The 24,398-nt window shown below is 43.4% G+C and overlaps 1 protein-coding gene across 10 annotated transcripts in view; it reads right to left on the bottom strand.

Annotated features, from left to right (window-relative positions):
• Window positions 1-24,398, bottom strand: part of FNBP1 (formin binding protein 1) — a 161,705-nt gene that overhangs the window by 53,111 nt on the left and 84,196 nt on the right. For all 10 annotated transcript variants that reach the window (XM_025360746.1, XM_025360747.1, XM_025360750.1 and 7 more), the window contains exons 5-6: window positions 18,403-18,465; window positions 17,273-17,377 (exon numbers count right to left, since the gene is read on the bottom strand). In XM_025360746.1, the coding sequence (XP_025216531.1) occupies window positions 17,273-17,377; window positions 18,403-18,465 (168 nt within the window). The remainder of the gene's footprint in view (window positions 1-17,272; window positions 17,378-18,402; window positions 18,466-24,398) is intronic.

Raw genomic sequence — 24,398 nt, 5'->3', positions numbered from 1 at the left:
CCCGGCTAGTTTTTTGTATTTTTTAGTAGAGACGGGGTTTCACCGTGTTAGCCAGGATGGTCTCGATCTCCTGACCTCGTGATCCGCCCGTCTCGGCCTCCCAAAGTGCTGGGATTACAGGCTTGAGCCACCGCGCCCGGCCATATTTTTTTTTTTTTGAGATGGAATCTCGCTCTGTCACCCAGGCTGGACCCCAGTGGCATGATCTCGGCTCACTGCAACCTCCACCTCCCGGGTTCAAGCAATTCTGCTGCCTCAGCCTCCCGAGTAGCTGGGACTACAGGCGCACACCACCACACCCAGCTAATTTTTGTATTTTTAGTAGAGATGGGGTTTCACCATGTTGGACAGGATGGTGTCAATCTCTTGACCTTGTGATCTGCTCACCTTGGCCTCCCAAAGTGCTGGGATTACAGGTGTGAGCCACCGCGCCGAGTTTTCATATATTTATGAAAGTAACAAATCCTCTAGGAACCCCAAACAGAATAAATTAAAAATAAAAATTCTGTGCTTTGAAACGTCATATTGATGCCATGGAATACCAAAGGGAAATACAAGGTCTTCACAACTACAGGAGAAAGTAAAATATCTACAAAAAAAAAATGCTATTAAATAGAATGTCAAGGCCGGGCGTGGTGGCTCACTCCTAAAATCCCCACACTTTGGGAGGCTGAGGTGGGTGGATCACCTGAGGTCAGGAGTTCAAGACCAGTCTGGCAAACATGGTGAAACTCTGCTTCTACTAAAAATACAAAAATTAGCCGTGTGTGGTCACCCACGCCTGTAATCCCAGCTACTTGCGGGGCTGAGGCAGGAGAATTGCTTGAACATGGGAGGTGGAGGCTGCAGTGAGCTGAGATTGTGTCATTGCATTGCAGCCTGGGCAACAGAGCTAGACTCCGTCTTAAAGAAAAAAAAGAAATGCTATTAAATAGAATGTCAAATTCCCAAGAAGAACAATTGACAACAATAGACAATGAAATGACATTTTCTTTTTTACTGAGACAAAGTCTCACTCTGTCAACTAGGATAGAGTGTAGTGGTACAATCACAGCCCACTGCAGCCTCAACTTCCCAGGCTCAAGCAACGATCCTGCCTCAGCCTCCTGAGTAAATGGGACGACAGGCACATGCCAGGCTACCCAGGTGACTTTTCATTTTTTGTAGAGACAAGGTCTTCCTACGTTGCCCAGCCTGGTCTCGAACGCCTGGGCTCAAATGATCCTTTCACCTTGGCCTCCCAAAGTGTTGGAATTACAGGCATAAGCCATCACACCTGGCCTGAATGATATTTTTTAAAAGTTTAGGCTGGGCGCAGTGGCTCATGCCTATAATCCCAACACTTTGGGAGGCAGAGGCAGGTGGATCACATAAGGTCAGGAGTTCAAGACCCCCCTGGCCGACATGGCAAAACCCCATCTCTACTAAAAATACAAAAATTAGCTGGGCGTGGTGGCGGGCACCTGTAATTCCAGCTACTTGGGAGGCTGAGGCAGGAGAATCGCTTGAACCTGGGAGGCAGAGGTTGTAGTGAGCTAAGATTGCACCACTGCCCTCCAGCCTGGGAGACAGAATGAGACTCTGTCTCAAAAAAAACCAAAACCAAAACAAAAACAAAAACCAAAAACCAAAACAAACAAACAAACAAAATGTTTAGAGAAAATAATTGTCAACCTAGAATTCTATATCTAGCTAAACTATCACATTAGAGTGAGGACAAAATAAAGACATTTCCAACAAATAAAGAAAATTTACCAATCACAAACTCTCATGGAAAAAAATTAAAACAACCTATCTTCCAGAAAGAAGGATATTTAACTCCAAAAGGAGTGACACGGAAGACGTGACAACACTTGGTCTGCATTATCACACAGCTAACAGCTCTGTAAATGGATGGTGAATAATGGCCGCCTCCTTTACATGTGACTTGGGCTTCCTAGGCCAGTACAGCCCCCTCCTCTCCTTATTGGGTCCTGCTACTGAGGTCCTGCGCTAATAGCTATTTGTCATCTTACCTCAACCCACCAGTTTCACACGTCTATTATCTGCCTAGTTCTGTAGGAAAAAGTGGTGGCTAAGAGTAAGGAGCTTATTTAATATAAAGCTGAATGGTAAACTGGCAAGAACACTGAACTTGAGGCATAGAAACATGCTTCAGTCTTGGCTGTACCATATCCAGCAGGGCCACTTTAGGCTAATGGTAATTTCACATTTTATAGGTTCACCCTATTTATCTATAAAGGGATAAAGGAAACATGGAGAGGACTAAAAGGCCTTTGGAAAATATAAAACACTTTCCAGTGTAGGTTTTTTGAGGGGTAGGTTCAATAGCATTTTATCGGGGTCACATTCATCCTGCCATTTGGCTTTTTTTTCTTTCTTTTTTTTTTTTTTGAGATTGGGGCCTGGCAGGGGGTCTTACTATGTTGCCCAGACTGGTCTCGAAATCCTGGGGTCAAGTAATCCTCCTGCCTTGGACTCCCAAAATGCTAGGATTATAGGCATGAGCCACTGCATCCGGCCCATTTAGCTTTAAATAGCTTTCACAAACTGTTGTCATCTTACTTCTCCAGTTAGGTCCCACAGGGTCCCCTGTCCTGGCAGGCAGGCCAACACCGGCAACATGCTCCCTCAGTGTCCCGGATGAAGTTGTCTCCACTTCAGCGGCGCTCTCTCTTTTCCGTTTCTACCTGTCCTTCAGATTCGAGTCCCAATTCTGCTTTCAGGCCTGTCCCAACAACCTACTGTGTGCACAGAGCTTTTTCAGATGCAGAATGCAGGAGCAACTGTTGAGCTGCTAGTGTTTTGCTGAGCAAAGGACCAGGTGATTTCATATATGATGGACCTCATTGATCATTTAAAAAATTTTTTTCCTTTATCTCACTGGCAAGTAGGTAGAGCAATCATTAATTGCTTTTTTTTTTTTTTTTACTTTTGCTCTCGTTGCCCAGGCTGGAGGGCAGTGGCGAGATCTCGGCTCACTGCAACCTCTGCCTTCCAGCTTCAAGCGATTCTCCTGCCTCAGCCTCCCAAGTAGCTGGGATTACAGGTGCACGCCACCATGCCCAGCTAATTTTTGTACTTTTAGTAGAGATGGGGTTTCGCCATGTTGGCCAGGCTGGTCTTGAACTCCTGACCTCAAATGATCTGCCCACCTTGGCATCCTAAAGTGCTGGGATTAAAGGCGTGAGCCACTGCACCCGGCCTAATTGCTTTTAAACTGCTATCATTCTGATGATCTTCACACAATTTGGCATGCTACATATCATACTCTACCTTATTCCCCAACTGACTCAAGTTTTTCTTCTGTCTCCAATTCATGCTTCTCTCATCCATCTCTCTCCAGTCTGCTAACTGGGGACCTCATGAAAGGTATCGATTATAGTCCTACTGGTGTTTAGCACTCTTTGTCCAGTAAATATTCTTGCTGAATGTCTAGACGCCCAGAATGCCTAGAATGTTAAAAATATGGCTGGGTGCAGTGGCTCATGCCTGTAATCCCAGCACTTTGGGAGGCCGAGGCAGGAGGATCACGAGGTCAAGAGATCAAGACCATCCAGGCCAACGTGGAGAAACCCCGTCTCTACTAAAAATACAAAAATTAGCTAGGAGTGGTGGTGTGTGCCTGTAGTCCCAGCTACTTGGGAGGCTGAGAGGCAGGAGAATTGCTTGAACCTGGGAGGCAGAGGTTGCAGTGAGCTGAGATCGTGCCCCTGCACTCCAGCCTGGCAACAGAGCAAAACTCCATCTTAAAAAAAAAAAAAAAAAGAAAGGAGATTAAAGGGTAAGAAATGAGGAGGAAGGAGGCGGAAGTAATGCAAGAAGAAGGACACAGGCAAAATAGAGACAGTAATAACTGTGTCAGCCAATTAATTGCAGTTCAAAAATAGGCCACTACACATACATCATACCCACTGAAACCTCACACCTAGCCCTTGAGGTGCATAACCACATCCTTACTTACAGAATAGGAACCAGAGATGAAGTAAGTTGCCACATGTCATGCCATTCGTAAGTGATAGAAACAAGATTTGAACCTACTTCCACGTAATACAAAAATCAGGAACAAGCTCTTAGCCATGGGCTAGGCCACTTACTATCATTAAATATTAAAATACCTTATTAAATGACTTACCATACAAAAGCCTTTAGAATAGTTCAGGCCACATACTAAGTGCCAAGTGTTGAAGCTAAACACACACACACACATACATACATAAATATATATATATTCAGGGAATTCGTTTCTTCATTTCTAGCTTCAGATCTAGGGTATGAGAATGACACTGCTCTATTGCTATTTTGCACATTAACTTACAGGCTTGTTAATAATTATGCTTTTAGGAGTAAATATAAACTCCACAGACATAAACAAGAGAATAACAAACGTGTCTTTCCTAGAATCTTTGATTTGAACATTGATCCACTTATAAAAGGACAGTTACAGCAACCATATCCATTTTTGGTGATACTTATAATAAAATTCTGTAAACTTTTCTCTTGTTTGCAATAAAAAGCATTTGAAACTTTTTTAAGCCTGAAAAGATTAAGCTGCAGTTGCAAAATTTATTTCCTGTATTTATACTAACCACTTCCTCTTTAAAAAAAAAAAAAAGGTTTTCTAAATTGTTACAGTGAACAATTCCTTCAGATGACTAGAGTCAGACATTTTAGAAGAAACAGAAACGTGGGGAAGGCACTGAAGATATTAACATGTTCAATAAAGATGTCAACCTAGTACTACAGCAATGGTAACCAAAATATTCAATAGTGTAATTCCTTATACGTACAATAACTAAGTGGTCATCGTGCTAGAGACCGTTTCCCCAAATGGTAAAAAATTTAACACTCTGCTACGCAACTGGCTTCACTTAGAATAGAGCCAACTCCATCCTGTCGGCTTCACAGAGCTGGCAACACTGATTCCAACTGAAGAAAACCTAAACTACTACATTTCGTCTGTTTTCTTGAGATAATTATCAAACTGATCATCATTTAAAGTAAACTCCTTCATTCTTGCTTAAAATTGACACAGATTCCTTTCTACAATTTTATTTTTCTCTTTAAAATATTCTATTATAGAATATATGACACATTAAAAATTACATGTGGCCGGACACGGTGGCCCACACCTGTAATCCCAGCACTTGGGGAGGCCAAGGCAGGCAGGTCACTTTAGCCCAGAAGTTCAAGACCATTCTGGGCAATGTGATGAAAGCCTCTCTCTACTAAAATTATAAAAAATTAGCCAGGTGTGGTGGCGTACGCCTGTAGTCCCAGCTACTCAGGAGGCTGAGGCACGAGAATCACTTGAACCCAGGAGGTGGAAGTTGCAGTGAGCCGAGATTGCGCCACTGCACTCCAGCCTGAGCAACAGAGTGAGACTCTATTTAAAAAAAAGAAAAAAAAAAAAAAAGAAAGAAATGAAATTTTATTTTTTATTATATATGCCACAAAATTCTACTTTAATTCATAAATGACTCAGGATTTCCTATTCTGCTTCACAACAGGAACATCTATATGTAGAATTAAAACGTTAATCACATTCAAAGCCAAATACTTTGAGAAGTCTGTATACAAAAAATGGAATGCAAACTCCCAAAGAAACTGATACACTGTTGAGTGCTCATGGCCAGGATTTTAATTTAATTTTTAAAACATTTCCTCAAATCGGGTTATATAATAAAATCTCCGAATGAGTCAGAAATAAGGAAACCTCTTGCACTCTATAGAGAGCTCTTCTGGCCATCCGGTACTCAGAATTAATTGCAATGAATTTGAATGCAGAGGCACCATTAACTTTTGGTGGAAAACATCAGCTCATAAATTGAGACTCTAGCAGAAAAAGAACCATACAAGTTAAATGAAACTAGACCGATAAGAAAAGGAAGAAATTGTTACTGGCGTTTAAAAAACATAACTTGAACTTAACTAACAATTTCTGCGGCTGTTTGTAACCACTAACTGCAGGTTCTGTTAGACAATATCCTATTTTGCATTTAGAAATTATGTAAGAGCCAACAGTCACAAGGCAAGGGAGAATTAGAGAAAGGGAATTATTCATTGCCTGACATGGATGAACTCAGTTTAATGCATGCATTTAGAAAACACTGTTCTCTCTGTTCAGAAATATTAGTTCACATTCCACTCATTTTGATAACCTTTTCCTTTTTCATCCCAATACCACACTAAACCCATTGCTGCACTATTGGAACACAAAGATTAGGTGTAGCCTCTCATCCAAGTTTGTTTTGCATGGTGTTATTTCAAAGCAGAGTGACAGGCAAACCGTGATTTTAAAGTCTTTTGTCACCAGAATGCCATTCAAGAGTTGTTTGGGTGGGCAAGTGGGAAAATTCCCAATACAGTAAACCAAACATTAGAAAGAAAACAGGCTAGGCGCAGTGGCTCACACCTGTAATCCCAGCACTTTGGGAGGCCAAGGTGAGTGGATCACCTAAGGTCAGGAGATCGAGACCAGCCTGACCGACATGGTGAAATCCCGTCTCTACTAAAATACAAAAATTAGCTGCGTGGGGTGGCGGGCGCCTGTAATCTTAGCTGTTTGGGAGGCTGAGGCAGGAGAAATGCTTGAACCCAGGAGGCAGAGGTTGCAGTGAGCAGAGATTGCACCACTGCACTCCAGCCTGGGCAACAAGAGTAAAACTTCGTCTCAAAAAAAAAAGAAAAAAAAAAAGAAAAAACAAAAGAAAAAACAAAAGGCAAGTTCCTCAGTCAAGGATTGTGTGATTATGTGCTGGTCTCTATATCCGCATACCTTATCAGCAGATAGTCAGTGAACAACGGGCAAGGGAATGAATGGATACATGTGAATACTTCACGACTTAGGAATTCCACCAATGAGTTACTTTTTTTTTTTTTTTTCCTGAGGTGGAGTTTTGCTCTTGTTGCCCTGGCTGGAGTAAAATGGCGCGATCTTGGCTCACTGCAACCTCTGCCGCCCCGGTTCAAGCCATTCTTCCGCCTCAGCCTCCCGAGAAGCTGACATTACAGGCATGCGCCACCACATCCGGCTAATTTTGTATTTTTAATAGAGATGGGGTTTCTCTATTTGGTCCGGCTGGTCTCCAACTCCCAACCTCAGGTAATCTGCCCACCTCAGCCTCCCAAAGTGCTGGAATTACAGGAGTGAGCCACTGAGCCTGGCTGAGCTACATTTTTTAAAAGATGAGAATAAGACCATGAAGTCAGAATTCTACCAGAATTCCCTTAAATTAAAAAAAAAAAAAAAAAAAAAAAAAGCGGGGACAGGTGTGGTGGCTCAAACCTATAATCTCAGCACTTTGTGAAGCTGCAGCAGGAGGATCACTTGAGGCTAGGAGTTCAAGACCAGCCTGGGAACACATAGGGAGACCCCATCTCTACCAAAGAAAAAAGAAAAAAATTAGCTGTGCGTGGTAGCATGCCCCTGTGGTCCCAGCTACTTGGAGGCTGAGGCAGGAGGATCACTTGAATCCACGAGGTTGAGGATGCAATAACTTGTGATCACACTGCTGCACTCCAGCCTGAGCAACAAAGTGAGAGACCCTGTCTCGACAAACAAACAAACAAACAAACAGAATACCTATTTTATTTAATTTATCTGTCCGTGCTATTGCTAATAAAAAACACCTATTTGGATTTTTTTTTTTAATTTTTTTTTTTTTTTTTTGAGATGGACTTTTGCTCTGTCCCCCAGGCTGGAGTGCAGTGGCGAGATCTCGGCTCATGGCAACCTCCTTGTCCCAGGTTCCAGCGACTCTTCTATCTCTGCCTCCTGAGTAACTGGGATTACAGGTATGAGCCACCACACTCAGCTAATTTTTTGTATTTTTGGTATTTTCTTTTTTCGAGACAGAGTTTTGCTCTTGTCCCCCAGGCTAGAGTGCAATGGCATGATCTCAGCTCACTGCAACCTCCACTTCCTGGGTTTAAGCGATTCTCTTGCCTTAGCCTCCCGAATAGCTGGGATTACAGGCACGTGCCACCATGCCCAGCTAAATTTTGTATTTTTAGTAGAGACGGGGTTTCACCATTTGGCCAGCTGGTCTTGAACTCCTGACCTCAGGTGATCCGCCCGCTTCAGCCTCTCAAAGTGCTGGGATTACAGTCATGAGTCACTGTGCCTGGCCCAAAACAGCTGTTTTAAAAGGGTTCAGAAGGATATACCTCAAGGGGTTAAGAGTAATTGCCTCTGAGAAGAATGGCAAAGAATACTTTATCTTGGTGTGTAATTAATTAATTAATTTTTTTTTTACAATAGTAGGACGCACACGGTATAATTTTCCCATGTTCCTTTGCAGTTTCCCTCTCGATATCCCAAAACAGAGAGTAAGGCTGTCTCGTCCCCCTCGTTGAAAGGGTGGCAGGGGAGTCTGTTTCACCTTCAGCTGAAACACAGGGGGTCATGAGCTGCAGGATGACCTATCCCAACATACACTGCTTCTTTCACAAACCCAGATTAACTAATTCCAAATCACTGGAGCTCGTTCAAAGCCTTCAAGTTCAAAACTCTATGATGGCTGCAAAATGTCAAAGAAGAAAAAGAGACTGCGTGGTTCCTTGAGTTTTCCCTGCCAACAAACATCGTTCAATTAAGCTGATTTCCTCTCTTCATTTTTTCTCTAAGGAACATGGCATCCTCATGGCATCCAAATCTGCGCTCTTGCCCAGAGATAAAAACTGCTAGTTTTTTCTTATATCTACTTTATAACATAAATTTACTTTTAAAGTGGGTGTTTTAAGGATGACACATACCCTCTCATAAGGGAACTACTAAACATCTGGCCACACGCTGGCATCTAACACAATGCAAAAGCTTACCGAAGTCTGAGAGTGGACGTGGACTAATGGAGGTGATTTGAACACAGTGCTGACCAGGCACATTGGCTCACACCTGCAACCCCAGACTTAGGGAAGCAGAGGTGCGAGGATAGCTTGAGCCCAAGGGTCTGAGGCCAGCCTGGGCAACATAGCAAAACCTCGATCACTATAAAAAGTTAAAAACAACAACAACAACAGTGAACACAGTGCTAATGAAAATGTGGTTTCAATCCATATCTGGGCATTAACTTTCAAAAAGAAAAGAAAATCAGGCTTATACCCAGGATCCTAGGTAGTTTAAAAAATGCACGTATGCTTATAGTTCCTATCAACTGTATCAAGCACAAGACAAAGTTCACTGGTACAAACAAGGCCTTTGTAAGCACAGGCTTACCGTTCCCAGTGCTGTGTGGCTGACTGCTAGAAAAAAGGATGATGGGCTGCTTTGAATACAATTAGATAATTTAATCATTTGCGGGAACTGGGGAAGAAACATTTATGTTAGATTCAGAGACTGTCAGAAATCATAATGGGAGATGACATTAAATAATGATAAGAACTGAAACTGCCTCCAGTTAGCTTGACACTGACATAAGCCTTCATAGGCAACAAAGTAAAAAACTGATAGAATAGTCAAAGTACTGGGTGTTTTGGGAAATTACAGTGTTTCAAGTCAAATCCAAAGCAAAATAACTTAAGAATTTCGATGTTTAGACACTGTTGCTCCCTCAGCTTCAACATTTGTGATGCCAAAATTGGGTAATTCACCATATCCTTGGAGAGGAGGTAAGTGGCACTTTCATAAAAATAGCAAAATGATGCTCCCAGTGTAAGAAAAAGTATTAAATCTTTGGAAATATTCAAACAGTTGAGGATAGCAACTTTTAACTTGTGCTGGCAGCACAAGTTAAAAGTCCTAAAATCACCTTTGGATTCAGCAAGTGTACTTTTTAAAAGTTAAAACTGCCTTGGATCTGGCCTCAGGCAGATAAACAAAGAAAAAAGTCGTCCTGGAAGTTTCTGAATCACAAAGAGCCAGAATTCACAACATGTGTGGACTCCAAACCCTAAGCTGAAAACTGACATTAATGTAGCTTGGTAATGAATCCAGGTAATGCCCGCTTTGGGAGAACCCACTTTAAGTCTAGGCCCCCATCACCATAGATAAAGATCCACGAAACATACATTCATAATTACACACAGTCTGCTCTGAACCTCACAGGTTTCTCTGCTACGACCTCCACCTTTTTCTTTTTTTTTGAGACAGAGTCTTGCTCTGTCACCCAGGCTGGAGACAAGTGGTGCGATCACTGCTCACTGCAGCCTCAACATCCAGAGCTCAAGCGATCCTCCCACCTCAGCCTCCTAAGTAGCTGGGATTACAGGTGCAAACCACCATGCTCAGCTCATCTTTAATTTTTTTTTTTTTTTTGAAATGGAGTCTCTCTCTGTCGCCCAGGCTGGAGACAAGTGGTGCGATCTCGGCTCACTGCAACCTCCACCTCCTGGGTTCAAGAGATTCTTGAGTAGCTGGGATTACAGGCACATGCTACCATGCCTGGCTAATTTTTGTATTTTCTGTAGAGATGAGGTTTCACCATGTTGGCCAGGCTGGTCTCAAACCCCTCACCTCAGGTGATCCGCCTGCCTCAGCCTGCCATAGTGCTGGGATTACATGCATGAGCCACCATGCCTGGTCTAATTTTTTTGATTATTTTGTAGAGACCGGGTCTCTGTTGTCCAGACTGGTCTTGAACTCCTAGCCTGCAGCACTCCTCCTGCCTCAGCCTCCCAAAGTGCTTGGATGATAGGCATGAGCCATCATGCCCAGCTGACTTGTACCTTCTTATATAATTTTTATTTATTTATTTATTTATTTATTTATTTATTTATTTATTTGACAGGATCTTGCTATGCCACCCAGGCTGGAGTGCAGTGGTGCAATCTTGGCTCACTGCAACCTCTGCTTCCCAAGCTCAAGTGATCCTCACATTTCACCCTCCAGACTACATACTAGGCTAATTTTTTAAAAAGGTTTTGTAGAGATGAGGTCTCACCATGTTGCCCAGGCTTGTCTCAAACTCCTGGGCTCAAGCGATCCTCCCGCCTTGGCCTCCCAAAGGGCTGGGATTATAGGCATGAGCCACTGCGCCCAGCTTTATATGACTTCTTATAGGGAGTAATTATCTCAGTATAACCCAGAAGCCTTGCTGGTCTATCTACAGTTTTACACAGCATATTCATGTTTGGAAGCAATCACAGCGAGCTTTCTTGTAACAGTGAACTTGAACAATATCTTGAAAAGAATGAGAAACAGACTAAAGCTGGGCGTGGTGGCTCACACCTGTAATCCCAGCACTTTGGGAGGCCGAGGTGGGTGGATCACCTGAGGTCAAGAGTTCGAGACCAGCCTGGTCAACATGGTGAAACCCCATCTCTGCTAAAAAGTCAAAAATTAGCCGGGTGTGGTGGCTCATACCTGTAATCTCAGCTGCTCAGGAGACTGAGGCACGAGAATGGCTTGAACCCAGGAGGCAGAGGTGGCAGTGAGTTGAGATTGCACCACTGCACTCCAGCCTGGGCAACAGAGAGAGACTCTATTTCAAAACAAAAACCAAAAACAAAACAAAAAACAGGCCAGGCATGGTGGCTCATGCCTGTAATCGCAGCACTTTGGGAGGCTGGGGTGGGGGGATCACCTGAGGTCAGGGGTTCGAGACCAGCCTAGCCAACATGGTGAAACCCCATCTCTACTAAAAATATGAAAATTAGGCAGGTGTGGTGGCGGGCACCTTAATCCCAGCTATTTGGGAGGCTGAGGCAGAGGAATCACTTGAACCCAGGAGGTGGAGGTTGCAGTGAGTGGAGATGATGCCACTGCACTCCAGCCTGGGTAACAGAGTGAGACTCAAAAAAAAGAAAAAAAACAAAAAAACACCCAGGAACCAGCCATATGCCATTTGCAAAAGACACATCTAAATATGAGGACAGGCCGGGCGCGGTGGCTCAAGCCTGTAATCCCAGCACTTTGGGAGGCCGAGACGGGCGGATCACGAGGTCAGGAGATCGAGACCATCCTGGCTAACACAGTGAAACCCCGTCTCTACTAAAAATACAAAAACTTAGCTGGGCGAGGTGGCAGGCGCCTGTAGTCCCAGCTACTCGGGAGGCTGAGGCAGGAGAATGGTGTGAACCCGGGAGGCGGAGCTTGCAGTGAGCTGAGATCCGGCCACTGCACTCCAGCCTGGGTGACAGAGCGAGACTCCGTCTCAAAAAAAAAATAAAATAAAATAAAATAAAATAAATAAATAAATAAATATGAGGACAAAGAAAAGTATAAAGTCAAAGTATGGGAAAGATCTGCCAGGCAATGTTAACTTAAAGGTATCTGGTTTACATCAGGTAAAATAGACTTTAGGGGATTAAGCTTGACTGGGAAAGAGGGCCACTTTTCATTGATGAAAAATGAAATCACCTGAACATATTACAATTCTAAACTTCATTTGTTTAATAGAATAACTCCATAATAAAACAGTAATAGACAGAAAATCAATAATCCTCCACCATTATCACTGGCAACATCCCATAAATGGTTTTGTGCATCTTTTACATATTAACTCAGTTAATATTCGTATCTATCCTGTTCCTCAGTGTCCCTATTTTATGGACAAGGAAATTAAGACACAAGGATATTACATATTTTCCTCAGAAAGTGTTAGAACAAGTTGAAAAACAAAATCCTTAATGATAGGAATATTTGGATAAAACAATAAGTTTGGCCTAATAAAAATACTAGAGAATGCCGGGCGCAGTGGCTCACACCTGTAATCCCAGTACTTTGGGAGGCCAAGGCGGGTAGATCACAAGGTCAGGAGATCAAGACCATCCTGGCTAACACAGTGAAACCCCGTCTCTACTAAAAATAAAAAAAATTAGCCGGGCGTGGTGGCGGGCGCCTGTAGTCCCAGCTACTCGGGAGGCTAAGGGAGGAGAATGGCGTGAACCCGGGAGGCGGAGTTTGCAGTGAGCTGAGATCGCGCCACTGCACTCCAGCCTGGGCAACAGACAGAGCGAGACTGTCTCAAAAACAAAAACAAAAACAAACGAACAAACAAAAAACAAACAAAAAAACTAGAGAATATACATTATTTTCAATCATTTAAAGAATATTTATAAGAACTGACTGTGTACTAGGCTGTAAAACCAATCTCAACAAACAGAGAAGACTCAAACTCATACAGATTTCCCAGGACCATAATGCAATTTAGTCAGAAATCTTGCCAGGCGTGGTGGCTCACGCCTATAATCCCAGCACTTTGGGAGGCTGAGTCGGGCGGATCACTTGAGGTTAGGAGTTTGAGACCAGCATGGCCAACATGGTAAGACCCTGTCTCCCCTAAAAATACACACAAAAATTTATCCGGATGTGGTGGCGCACATCTGTAATCCCAGGACTAGGGAGGCTGGGGCAGGAGAATTGCTTGAACCGGGGAGGCAGAGGTTGCAGGGAACCGAGATAGTGCCATTGCACTCCAGCCTGGATGACAGAATGAGACTACGTCTCAGGAAAAAAAAAAAAAAAAAAAAAAAATTAAAAAAATAAATAAATGAATAAATAAAAATCTGTAACAAAAGTTGAAATATGCCATGTGTTTGGAAATTTAAAACCATGCCTCTAAATTAATCATAGGTGAGAGATTAAACTGTAAAAGAAAGGACAAATATCTGGAAATGGACATCATTAATAATACCACATACCAAAATATGTGGGAAACAGAGAAAACAGTACTTAAGTGGGAAGTCTATAATCTTAATGTTTATACTGGAAAAGAAGAAAGACTGAAGTAAGCATCTAAAGAAAGAACTTTTTAAAAGGGTAATGGAATAAATCCAAAGGTAATGATAGAAGAAGAAGGAGGGGAATGGGGGTGGTGGAGGAAGAAGTTAAATAAAATAGAAAATAAAAATAGAAAAGGGAGGCTCCACAAAGATGAAATCTGATACTAGTAACAATGATTTTAAGGCTGGGCACAGTGGTTCATGCCCACAATCCTAATACTTTAGGAGGCTGAGGCTTAGGCCAGCCTGGGCAACATAGTGAGATTCCATCTCTCTATATAAAAAATAGTAATATAATAAAATAAGCATAAATAATTTATTAAAAAACATGTCCAGAAAAAAAGAAAAAATATTAAAAAAGTATTAGGAGTAAATAGGGGAGATATAACATATGCAGCAAAAATTAAGGTGAGAACATATTATGGGCAACTTTTTGCCAATAAATTTGAAAATTTATGATGAAACGGATATATTGCTACAAAAAGATAACCCACTAGGATTAACCCAGAAGTAGACAATAAAATATGGAATTTTAACTGATTTACGCAAAGAAGTATCATCAAACATTTAAGGGATAGCAAATTTAATTTTACATATATTATTTCAGAAACAAGAGTAAACACTCCAAAACTCGTAAGTAATGCAAAGTAGAACAGACAAGAAAGGAAAATTATAGACCAACTTCAACGAATACAGACCATTTCAATGAAAAATCTTAAATAAAATATTAACAAATTCAGCTACGCATAAAAACATAATACATCATAATCTAGTTGAATTTGTCCCAGGAACACTAATTTGGCTCAATGTAAAAAAAATTGATTAATGTAATTGACTACGTTAATGAATTAAAAGAAGCAGAACAAATATTTAATGATATTCAATAATAAGTCAAGCTTAAAAAAAAGCTCTTGGCAACACAGGAAAAGGAAAATTGTTTAACCAATAAAGAGTATATTAAAATCATTCTTGGCTGGGCGCAGTGGCTCACGCCTGTAATCCCAGCACTTCGGGAGGCCGAGGCGGGTGGATCACCTGAGGTCAGGAGTTTGAGACCAGCCTGGACAACATGGTGAGACCCCATCTCTACCAACAACACAAAAAATTAGCTGGGTGTGGTGATGCCTGTAATCCCAGCAACTTGGGAGGCTGAAGCAGGAGAATCGCTTGAACCCAGGAGGTGGAGGTTGTAGTGAGCTGAGATTGTGCTATTGCACTCCAGCCTGGGCAACAAGAGTAAAACTTCATCTCAAAAAAAAAAAAAAAAGAATCATTCTTAATGGGGAACCTTTTGAAGCCCTCTCTTTGCAATCAGAAACAAGCTGAGGAAGTCCACAATGATGACTCAGCAGAACAGAGGGCATAACCAGCAGAATTAAGATAAGAAAAAATAAACAAAAGGCATGAAGATTGGAAAAGAAATGCAAGTATCATTACTTGCTGCTGCTATGACCATCTCTACAGAAAAAAACAGAACACAAACGAAATGACAGTTTAGAGGCCGAGTGCTTTTTTTTGAGACAGGGTCTGGCTCTGTCATCCAGGCTGGAGTGCAGCAGCAGGACTGTGGTTTACTGCAAACTCTGCCTCCCAGGACCAAGCGATCCTCCCACCTTGGCCTCTGGAGTAGCTGGGGACCACAGACATGGGCCACCATGCCCCACTAATTTTTCTGTATTTTTTGTAGAGGCAGGGTCTCACCATGTTGCCCAGGCTGGACTTGAACTCCTGGACTCAAACAATCTGCTCACCTTGGCCTCCCAAAGTGCTGGGATTACAGGCATGAGCCAACACACCCCACAAAAAAAAAAAATTATTAATTTAGAGACAGGGTCATTAGCAGGGTATGGTGGGCTCCTGTAGTCCCAGCTACTCTGGAGGCTAAGGCAGGAGGATCACTTGAGCCCTGAAGGTAGAGGTTGTTGTGAGCTAAGATCACACCACTGCACTCCAGCCTGAGCGACAGAGCGAGACTCCATCTCAAAAAAATAATAAAATTAAACATAAAAATAAATAAACATAAAAAATAAAATAAAAATAGAGACCGTATCTCACTATCTCTTAAATATATACATATATACTTCTTTTAGCACACACACACGTACATATATATATATATGAAAGATACACTGATTTACCTCACTCAACATAAAATATCTTTTTAAACTTTGGGCTAATCTAACTTATTTTAATTGAATAACATTTTAAATATTTAACTTTAGCAGCAAATTAATGTCTTTTGGTAAAGTAAGTATCTCCACTTTGAGATCAAATACAGATATTGAGAACTCTTCCCTTCCCCTGAGATGGGTCTCGTTACGTTGCCCAGTCTGGACTTGAACTCTTGGGCTCAAGCAATCCTCTTGCTTCAGCCTCCTGAGTAGCTGAGTCTAGGGGCGTGTGCCACAGCACCTGGCAAGAATATGTATTTTAATATATTCAATAATTTTAGAGAAAGACATACTAATACTAATGTATACCTAGTCTTTAAGCAAGGAATTTGGCAGAATTGGGCAAATAATAATTCACACCATTTCCCAACTAAACTCATCTCTAACTGATCTGTCAAAAGCTCAACAACAAATCTATGAAAACTTAGTGCTTTCACCCACATACAGCATGAGGCTACGAATGCCCGAACAGCCATGGGTATCACGAATGAATCCCTGTTATGTAAAAGCCTAATTTTGTTTACACTGTATTGATGACTTTTATAAAAATAAAATTCAGCTTCTAGGGAAAAAACACATATTGAGCCACAGTGAGAAACAGTATATGTTTTATAATATTTCTAATTGGCAATACAAGTCCATTTAGAGAAAAGCTCTTGAGACGACTGAAATATGCAAGCCTTCAATGACAACCTCACTGTTATCAACCAGGAGGAATCAATTAGAAGTCAGACAAGCAGTGAGACTCTCGCTCTAAAGAAACCATTATAAGCAGCCAAGCTCTTCCAGATGGCCCTGTCCTGTCTCCTCCGGCTCTCAAGAAATTGACTTTCTCTTTGAAAAGCCATTAACAGCCACAACCTTCTGGAACGTTGTTCCCAGATTGCTCATGGTCTAAGTCTCCACTTTATCGCCCTGGTGACTCACCAGATAAACGCCTCAAATCCTAACACCGAAGATTCCCCACACTTGAGCTTCTGGTCCCCACAAAGGTTGACACAAAACGAAAATGATTCCCCGTGTAGTGCCTTCTGTGGCTACATCAGAAATGGGAACCTGGGGATGGGCAGTCAGTGATGAACACTCACAGGGGAAATGAAAGACACACTTGAACTCTCCTTTTTCTTTTTTTTTTGGAGATAGTTTCGCTCTTATTACCCACGCTGGAGTGCAGTGGTGTGATCTTGGCTCACTGCAGCCAACGCCTCCCAGGCTCAAGCGATTCTCCTGCCTCAGCCTCCCTAGTAGCTGCGATTATAGGTGCCTGCCACCGCACTCGGCTAATTTTTGTGTTTTTAGTAGAGATGGGGTTTCACCATCTTGGCCAGGCTGGTCTCGAACTCCTGGCCTCAGATGATCTGCTCACCTCAGCCTCCCAAAGTGCTGGGATTACAGGTGAGAGCCACTGTGCCTGGCCCACACTTGAGCTTTCATCTCACCTTTTCAACATCCGCTTTTGTGACATTGATGTCAGCATCCATTTTCTCAAAGTACTGCTGCGCCCTGTCCGCCTCTTTGCAATCGCGTTCAAATCGCCTTTTACTCTATAATCAGAGGAAAATAATTATGAAACCACAAGAGTCCTACGAGAAGACGTAATTTTATCTAAAGCTCCCAAAGAGCATTGTTCTTTTTCTTCTTCTTTTTTTTTTTTTCTTGAGTGAGGGTCTCACTTTGTCACCCAGGCTGCAGTGCAGTGGCACCATCTTGGCTCACCACAGCCTTGACCTTCCTGGCTCAGGTGATCCTCCCACCTCAGCCTCACTAGCTGTTGTGACTACAGGCACGCACCACCATGCCCGGCTAACTTTTGCATTTCTTGTAGAGACTAGGTTTTGTCATGTCGCCCATGCTGGTCTTGAACTTCTGAGCTCAAGCGATCCTCCCGCCTCTGCCTCCCAAATTGCTGGGATTATAGGCGTGAGCCAACATGTCTGGCCCAAGAACTTCTCTGAATTTATTTTTTTATATGTCATAATTTCCAGAAGTTATTTTAAAATCTGCATTTGTTTCTATCAAAACTGTCTAATCTTTATTATTTCCACGTGACTTTTAGAAAAATACTCAACTTGAGCCCTTTTGGCTCAACTTTAGATAGTGGTTCTAGAAACAAACGAGAAAAATCTATAAAGGTGTTTCGTTAGTGTGTGTGTGTGCATGTTTTTTACTTATTCATTGATTCAAGCTTACATTAAATTGAAATTGGAAAATCTATAAAGACATTTCTTAGGCTGGGCACAGTGGCTCACGCCTGTAATCCTAGAACTTTGGGAGGCCGAGGTGGGCGAATCACTTCAGGACAGGAGTTCAAGACCACCCTGGCCAACATGACAAAACCCCATCTCTACCAAAAATACAAAAATTAGCTGGGCGCGGTGGCATGTGCCTGTAATCTCAGCTACTTGGGAGGCTGAGGCAGGAGAATCACTTGAACCCGGGAAGTGGAGGTTGCAGTGAGCCAAGATCGCGCCATTGCACTCCAGCCTGGGCAACAGAGGGAGGCTCCGTCTCAAAAAAAGAAAAAAAAAATCTATAAAGCCATTTATTTTGCTGTGCATTGTTCACTTACGGATTCAAGCTGCTTCCAGCAAGTCTCGATGTGCTGCTGTGCTTTCCGGCCATCGTGAAAGTTCTGCAAAGGGGAAACACACGGCGATTAGTACCCTCTGCTTCTCTTACGAACCCAGGAGGAAACATTTTCATCCACTTCAACAACATCTAAATATTGAACCTCTAGTATGTATGCTCCAGATAAATTTAAGAGTTTAAAGGGGTAGCCGGGTGCAGTGGCTCACATCTGTAATCCCAGAACTCTGGGAGGCTGAGGCAGGAGAATCACTTGAGCGAAGGAGTTCGAGACAGCCTGGGCAACACAGTGAGACCCCCCTCTCTACAAAAAATAGAAAAATTAGCGGGATGTGGTGGCACACACCGATAGTCCCAGCTACTCTGGAGGCTGAGGTGGGAGGATCACCTAAGTCCAGGGAGGTTGAAACTGCCACATCGAGCTGTGATTGCGCCACTGTACTCCAGCCTGGATGACACAGTGAAACCCTGCCTAAAAAAAAAAAAAAAAAAGAAAAAGAAAAAGGGAATAAAAAGTTTAATGCGGAAATGAAAACAAGAGTAGTCATCACAGATGAAACAAGTTTCACTTGGGGGAAAAAAAAGCAGTCACAGAGTTCCCTTTACAGCTCTAGGTACAACTGTATAAAATTTGAAGACTGGCCAGGCATGGTAGTGCCCACGCCTGAAGTCAGTTACTTGGGAGGCTGAGGTTGGAGGCTCACCTAAGCCTGGGAGGTTGAGGCTGCAGTGAGCTATGATCGTGCCACCGCACTCCAGCCTGAGTGACAGAATGAGACCCCATCTCAAAAAAATAAAATAGGCTGGACGGTGGCTAACGCCTGTAATCCCAGCACTTTGGGAGGCTGAAGTGGGCAGATCATGAGGTCGGGAGTTCGAGACCAGCCAGGCCAACACGGTGAAATCCCATCTCTACTAAAAATACAAAAATTAGCCAGTGGTACGCACCTGTAATCCCAGCTACTTGGGAGGTTGAGGCAGGAGAATTGCTTGAACCCGGGGGGCAGAGGTTGCAGTGAGCCAAGATCGTGCCACTGCACTCCAGCTCTGGGCTACAGAGCAAGACTCCATCTCAAAAAATAAATAATAAATAAATAAAATAAAATAAAATGTGAAGACATATATGCCACTTGGAAAAACGACAGGAATGTTTTATTAAGACAGCAATCACTTTGATCATCTTTTTTAACTGCTTTGGGATAGGATTCAGATATTATCTGATTTACTCATTTAAACTGAGCAATTCAATGGTTTTTAGCAGTCACAAAACTGTACAACCATCAACACAACCAATTTTAGAATATTTTCATCACCCCTAAAAGAAACCTGTACCCCCTAGCCGTCACCCTCCATCTTCCTCAGTCCTAGGCAGCCTGTTTCTGTCTGTGGATGTTTATTCTAGATGTTTCCTATGAATGGAAACACGGTCTGAGGCCTTTGGTAACTGGGATGTGTTCATTATCTCCTAATGTCCACTTCGCATGATTTCAAGGTCCACATTGTCACATGTATCAGTACTTCATTCCTGTTTATTGCCAAATGATTATTCCATTATGTGGCTATCCCACATTTTGTTTACCCATTCAACAGCTGACAGACTTCTGGGTTGCTTCCAGGTTTGGGCTATTATGAAAAATGCGGCCGGGCCAGCACTTTGGGAGGCAGAGGTGGGCGGATCATGAGGTTAGTTAGGAGTTCGAGACCAGCCTGGCCAACATGGTGAAACCCCGTCTCTACTAAAAATACAAAAACTAGCCAGGCGTGGTGGTGCACACCTGTAATCTCAGCTATTCTGGAGGCTGAGGCAGGAGAATTGTTTAAAACCTAGGGGGCTGGAGGTTGCAGTGAGCTGAGATCGCACCACTGCACTCCAGCCTGGGCGACAGAGCAAGACTCGGTCTTGCAAAAAAACAAACAAACAAACAAAAGAAAAAGAAAAATGCTGCTACAAACACTTGAGTAAGAGTTTTGTGTGTTTTGTGTGCCTGGCTGTTTTCATTATTAGATTATTTTAAAACTAAAGATAAATTTCCCTCCTTGCCATCTGCAAAGGCCCTGAGGCAGGCTCTGGCGTGCTGTTAACCTGGGGGCTAGATCTGGAGGAGCCTCAGGGAGAATATCATATGAGGTCAGAGAAGAAAGAGGGAGTTGCATAGGGTCTTGTAGGCCTTTTTGTCTGAATGAACCAGAGTCGATGAGTAACTCTAAGATGTTGTGAAGGGAAGAATTCAGATGCTGAGAGGCTGTTGTAACATCCTGGAGATTACTGCAACTTGGACAAGTCGTACGTAAGGAGCAGTGCAGGCAGTGAGAGGGGTCAGGTTCTGGGTGCCTTTTGATCACCCAAACCGCCAGGATTTTCTGGGAGATAAGATCAGATGTGCAATAATGAGCTGCCCAGGGTGACTCTGAAGTTGTCAGTCTGAGCTTTAGGCGAGGGAAGACAGAGAGAAGTGGGTCTGAGGAGGGAAGATCATACATGTAGTTTCACATGTATTAAGGCTGATATTTCTATGAGACTCCCAAGAAGAGAGACTAGCTGGGCGCGGTGGCTCATGCCTGCAATCCCATCACTTTGGGAGGCCGAGGTGAGCGAACCACCAAAGGTCAGGAGTTTGAGACCAGCCTGGGCAACATGGTGAAACCCCGTCTCTACTAAAAATACAAAAATTAGCCAGGCATGGTGGCGCATGCCTGTAATCCCAGCTACTCGGGAGGCTGAGGCAGGAGAATCACTTGAACCAGGAGGCAGAGGTTGCAGTGAGCCGAGATGGCACCATTGTACTCCAGCCTGGGTGACAGACACAGACTCCATCTCGAAAAAACCCCGAAAAACAAACAAAGAAACAAAAAACCAAGCAGAGAGACTAATATGTACTTGGACTTGTGGATCTGAGCTCAGGGAGCGGTCTGTACTAAAGACCGGATTGGGAGTCTTCAGTATAAAGAGGGTAGTTAAAGCCAAGAGACCAAAGAATACAAAGATCCCAAGGAAGGAAGTGCTGAAATATGCAGAAATGTTAAGAGAACGGTGTTGTTTTTTTTGTTCAGTGACCTAAAATCACCAGTTCCCTAAATCCTTTATATTTTTTATTTTTTGAGACGGAGTCTTGCTGTGTTGCCCAGGCTGGAGGGCAGTGGCGTGATCTCGGTTCACTGTGACGTCTGCCTCCCTGTGACCTCTGCCTCCCGGGTTCAAGTGATTCTCCTGCCTCAGCCTCCCTGGTAGCTGGGATTACAGGTGCGACCCACCATGCCCAGATAATTTTTTGTATTTGTAGTAGAGACAGGGTTTCACCATGTTGGCCAGGCTGGTCTTGAACCCCTGGCCTCAAGTAATCCGCCTGCCTCGGCCTCCCAAAGTGCTGGGATTACAGGTGTGAGCCACCGTGCCCATCCCCTAAATCTTTTAGTATCCTTCCACTGCACCACCCTTGACTTGGTCAATGTCCTGCAAATTTCCCAGGTACATTCTCCACCTTGTCTGGGTCCCCAGAGACTGACATGCAGGGATCTCATGAACCCTTGCCCTCTGGTTCTGATGAGATTTGCCACAAGGAGGTTCTGGGTGATCAGAGGGCAGGAAACTGTACCTGCGGCTTCTCCTCACTGAGATGATACAGGTTGGCTGGGTCCTTGGACCAAAGGGCAAGTGCCCCGCATGCAGCTAATCTCTGGAGTTCCTAATCTGTGAAATTCCTGGAAGGCTCCTCCAGCCCTGTGAGGCCTGGGGGCGACATCAGCTCCCCATGTGACTAGCTCCAGGGCACTGCACCATCCTTACTGCTTTTCCTAGACTCTATTCGTCATGTTGTAAACGCTCCTTTTAATCACCGACCTTCCTTCAATTACTGAGTTTGAATGTGCTGTCTGTTTTCTGGCTCAGAAGGTAAGCACTGGTGTTAGGGGCGCACTATGGAGAAGGTCAGGTGAAGGAAGGATAAAAACAAAGAGGTCCGCTAGGTACAACCTCAGAGCTTTTCCCGCACCTCGTCAGAACCTAGGACTTAGCCGAGTCAGAAAAGAGGGCTGACAACTGGAAAGGCTGGGAAGGCAGAGACAACATCAGATTTAGAACAGTGCTCCTTTATAAGGGAATGTTTTCTTGTCTCTCTTTTGAGGTCGAGTTTCACTGTTTTAAGCGCCTCTTTGCAGTCAGTTTTATCTATCCAGCATTTTTTTGGTCTCTGCAAACCCACGGGGAGCCCTTCGGGGCTTCGTTTTTCAACTCTTGTAATGGACACAAGGATAGAACAGAAAAGAAGGGATCCAGGCTGTGGGAGAATTAAGAAGTAGAGCTGAGGGCAGGCTTAAGGAAACTCTGGACCTTGGTGGAGAACGTGTAGGAAATGCAAGTAGGTTTTCTGAAAGCCACACTTTCAGGGAGGACTCCCCAGGAGACCAGAGCGTCCATTTCAAACCACCTGGGCTCAACTGTGCCCTTTCTGGAAGGCACCTCTGGTCCTGAAAGTCTTTATCGGGTGACTTCTCTGCCAAGAGGAGGATCCCCATTTCCCTAGCCGGAGCACCGAGTTATGCAGTTTGCTGAAGAGATGCAGCTGCCCCCAAAGGTTTTACTTTGAGATTCAAAGACAGGCACAAAAAGAAAGAGAAAACCCCAGCACCAATTCAGAGTTGTACTCGAGGTTGACCGTCTATCTCTCCAGCAATTCTGAAAGTGAATGTTTTAACAAAGTGAAAGCTCCCTCCAGCCTGGGGAAATGCTGTGGGTGGAGAGAGGAAATGCACAGAAGCCCAGCAGACAATGACAGGCATTGCCTGGGGCATGTCACCTGACTTTCATATAAAAGAAATCTTCTCTTAAGACAAGAGTCTTAAAAAAAAAAAAAAAAAAAGTCATATTTTAAAAACACGAGGGATGATTTTGATTGAAAAAATCCATAGAGTAATTCTCTTGCCACTCCTTAGTTCAAATGTATAATAAATAATGCATTTGTGTTTAAGGCACGGTGCGCACCTTGAATTTACTGGTAAGTTATCTCTCATGAAGACTCCTCAGTCACACCTCTCCCCGCATTATTAAACCACTACCTGAAAACTGCAATTACCATCGTACCATTTCAAGGGGCTTAGGAGATCGTGCGTGATGCCCATCTTCCTTCCTTCCAGCCTTTTTTTTTTTTTTTTTTTTTAAACACAGTCTCTGTCGCCCATGCTGGAGTGCAGTGGCACAATCTCGGCTCACTGCAACTTCTGCCTCCTGGGTTCAAGCAATTCTCCTGCCTCAGCCTCCTGAGTAGCTGGGACTACAGGTGCGCATCACTACGCCTGACTAATTTTTGCATTTTCAGTAGAGACAGGGTTTCACCATGTTGGCCAGGCTATCCTCAAACCCCTGACCTCAAGTGATACGTCTGCCTCAGCCTCCCAAAGTGCTGGGATTACAGGCATGGGCCACCACGTCCAGCCCCAGTCTTTTTCACAGTACCTGTCCCTCTATCATTTATCGGGCCATAACATACAAAAAACTGTGCTGGGGGATCCTTTAGGAAATTAAGGGAGGGAACAAAAGCCCTCCTTTGTGCTCTGTGCCTACCATGACCTGAATAGCTGGGGTTTGTTTCTAGCTGTATCTTCCCTGCTTTCACCGGAAGAGCTATTTTAACAGTTACAAAGTTAAACAAATAAACCAGCTTTGCCAGATGTATTTGTTGTTTACCAACAATGGCAGAACATTTCTTCTCTGGACAGTGAGCAAGTGTGTGTCTAAAAAGTGTGCCTGCAGGCGCTAAAGAAGGAGGAATTGTTCTCTGGACAAAGATAAAAAGTGCTTCTTTTGGAGCCATAGAATGAAGTCATCACAGCTCCCTTCTCTCCTATCAGAAAAGAGACAGGAAATGCCATCTCTAGAGACTCAGAGAAATGCTTCTTACTTTCTGCTGTAATGAGATGCTTTTAGTTTCTCTTAAAACATAATAATAAGCTAAACAAACAAACAAAAACAAACCCTAATAGTAT

Source organism: Theropithecus gelada, chromosome 15, assembly GCF_003255815.1.
Source record: "Theropithecus gelada isolate Dixy chromosome 15, Tgel_1.0, whole genome shotgun sequence".
Taxonomy (NCBI): domain Eukaryota; kingdom Metazoa; phylum Chordata; class Mammalia; order Primates; family Cercopithecidae; genus Theropithecus; species Theropithecus gelada.
Note: the sequence above shows the minus strand (reverse complement) of the source record. Positions and strands in the feature narration are given on the sequence as shown.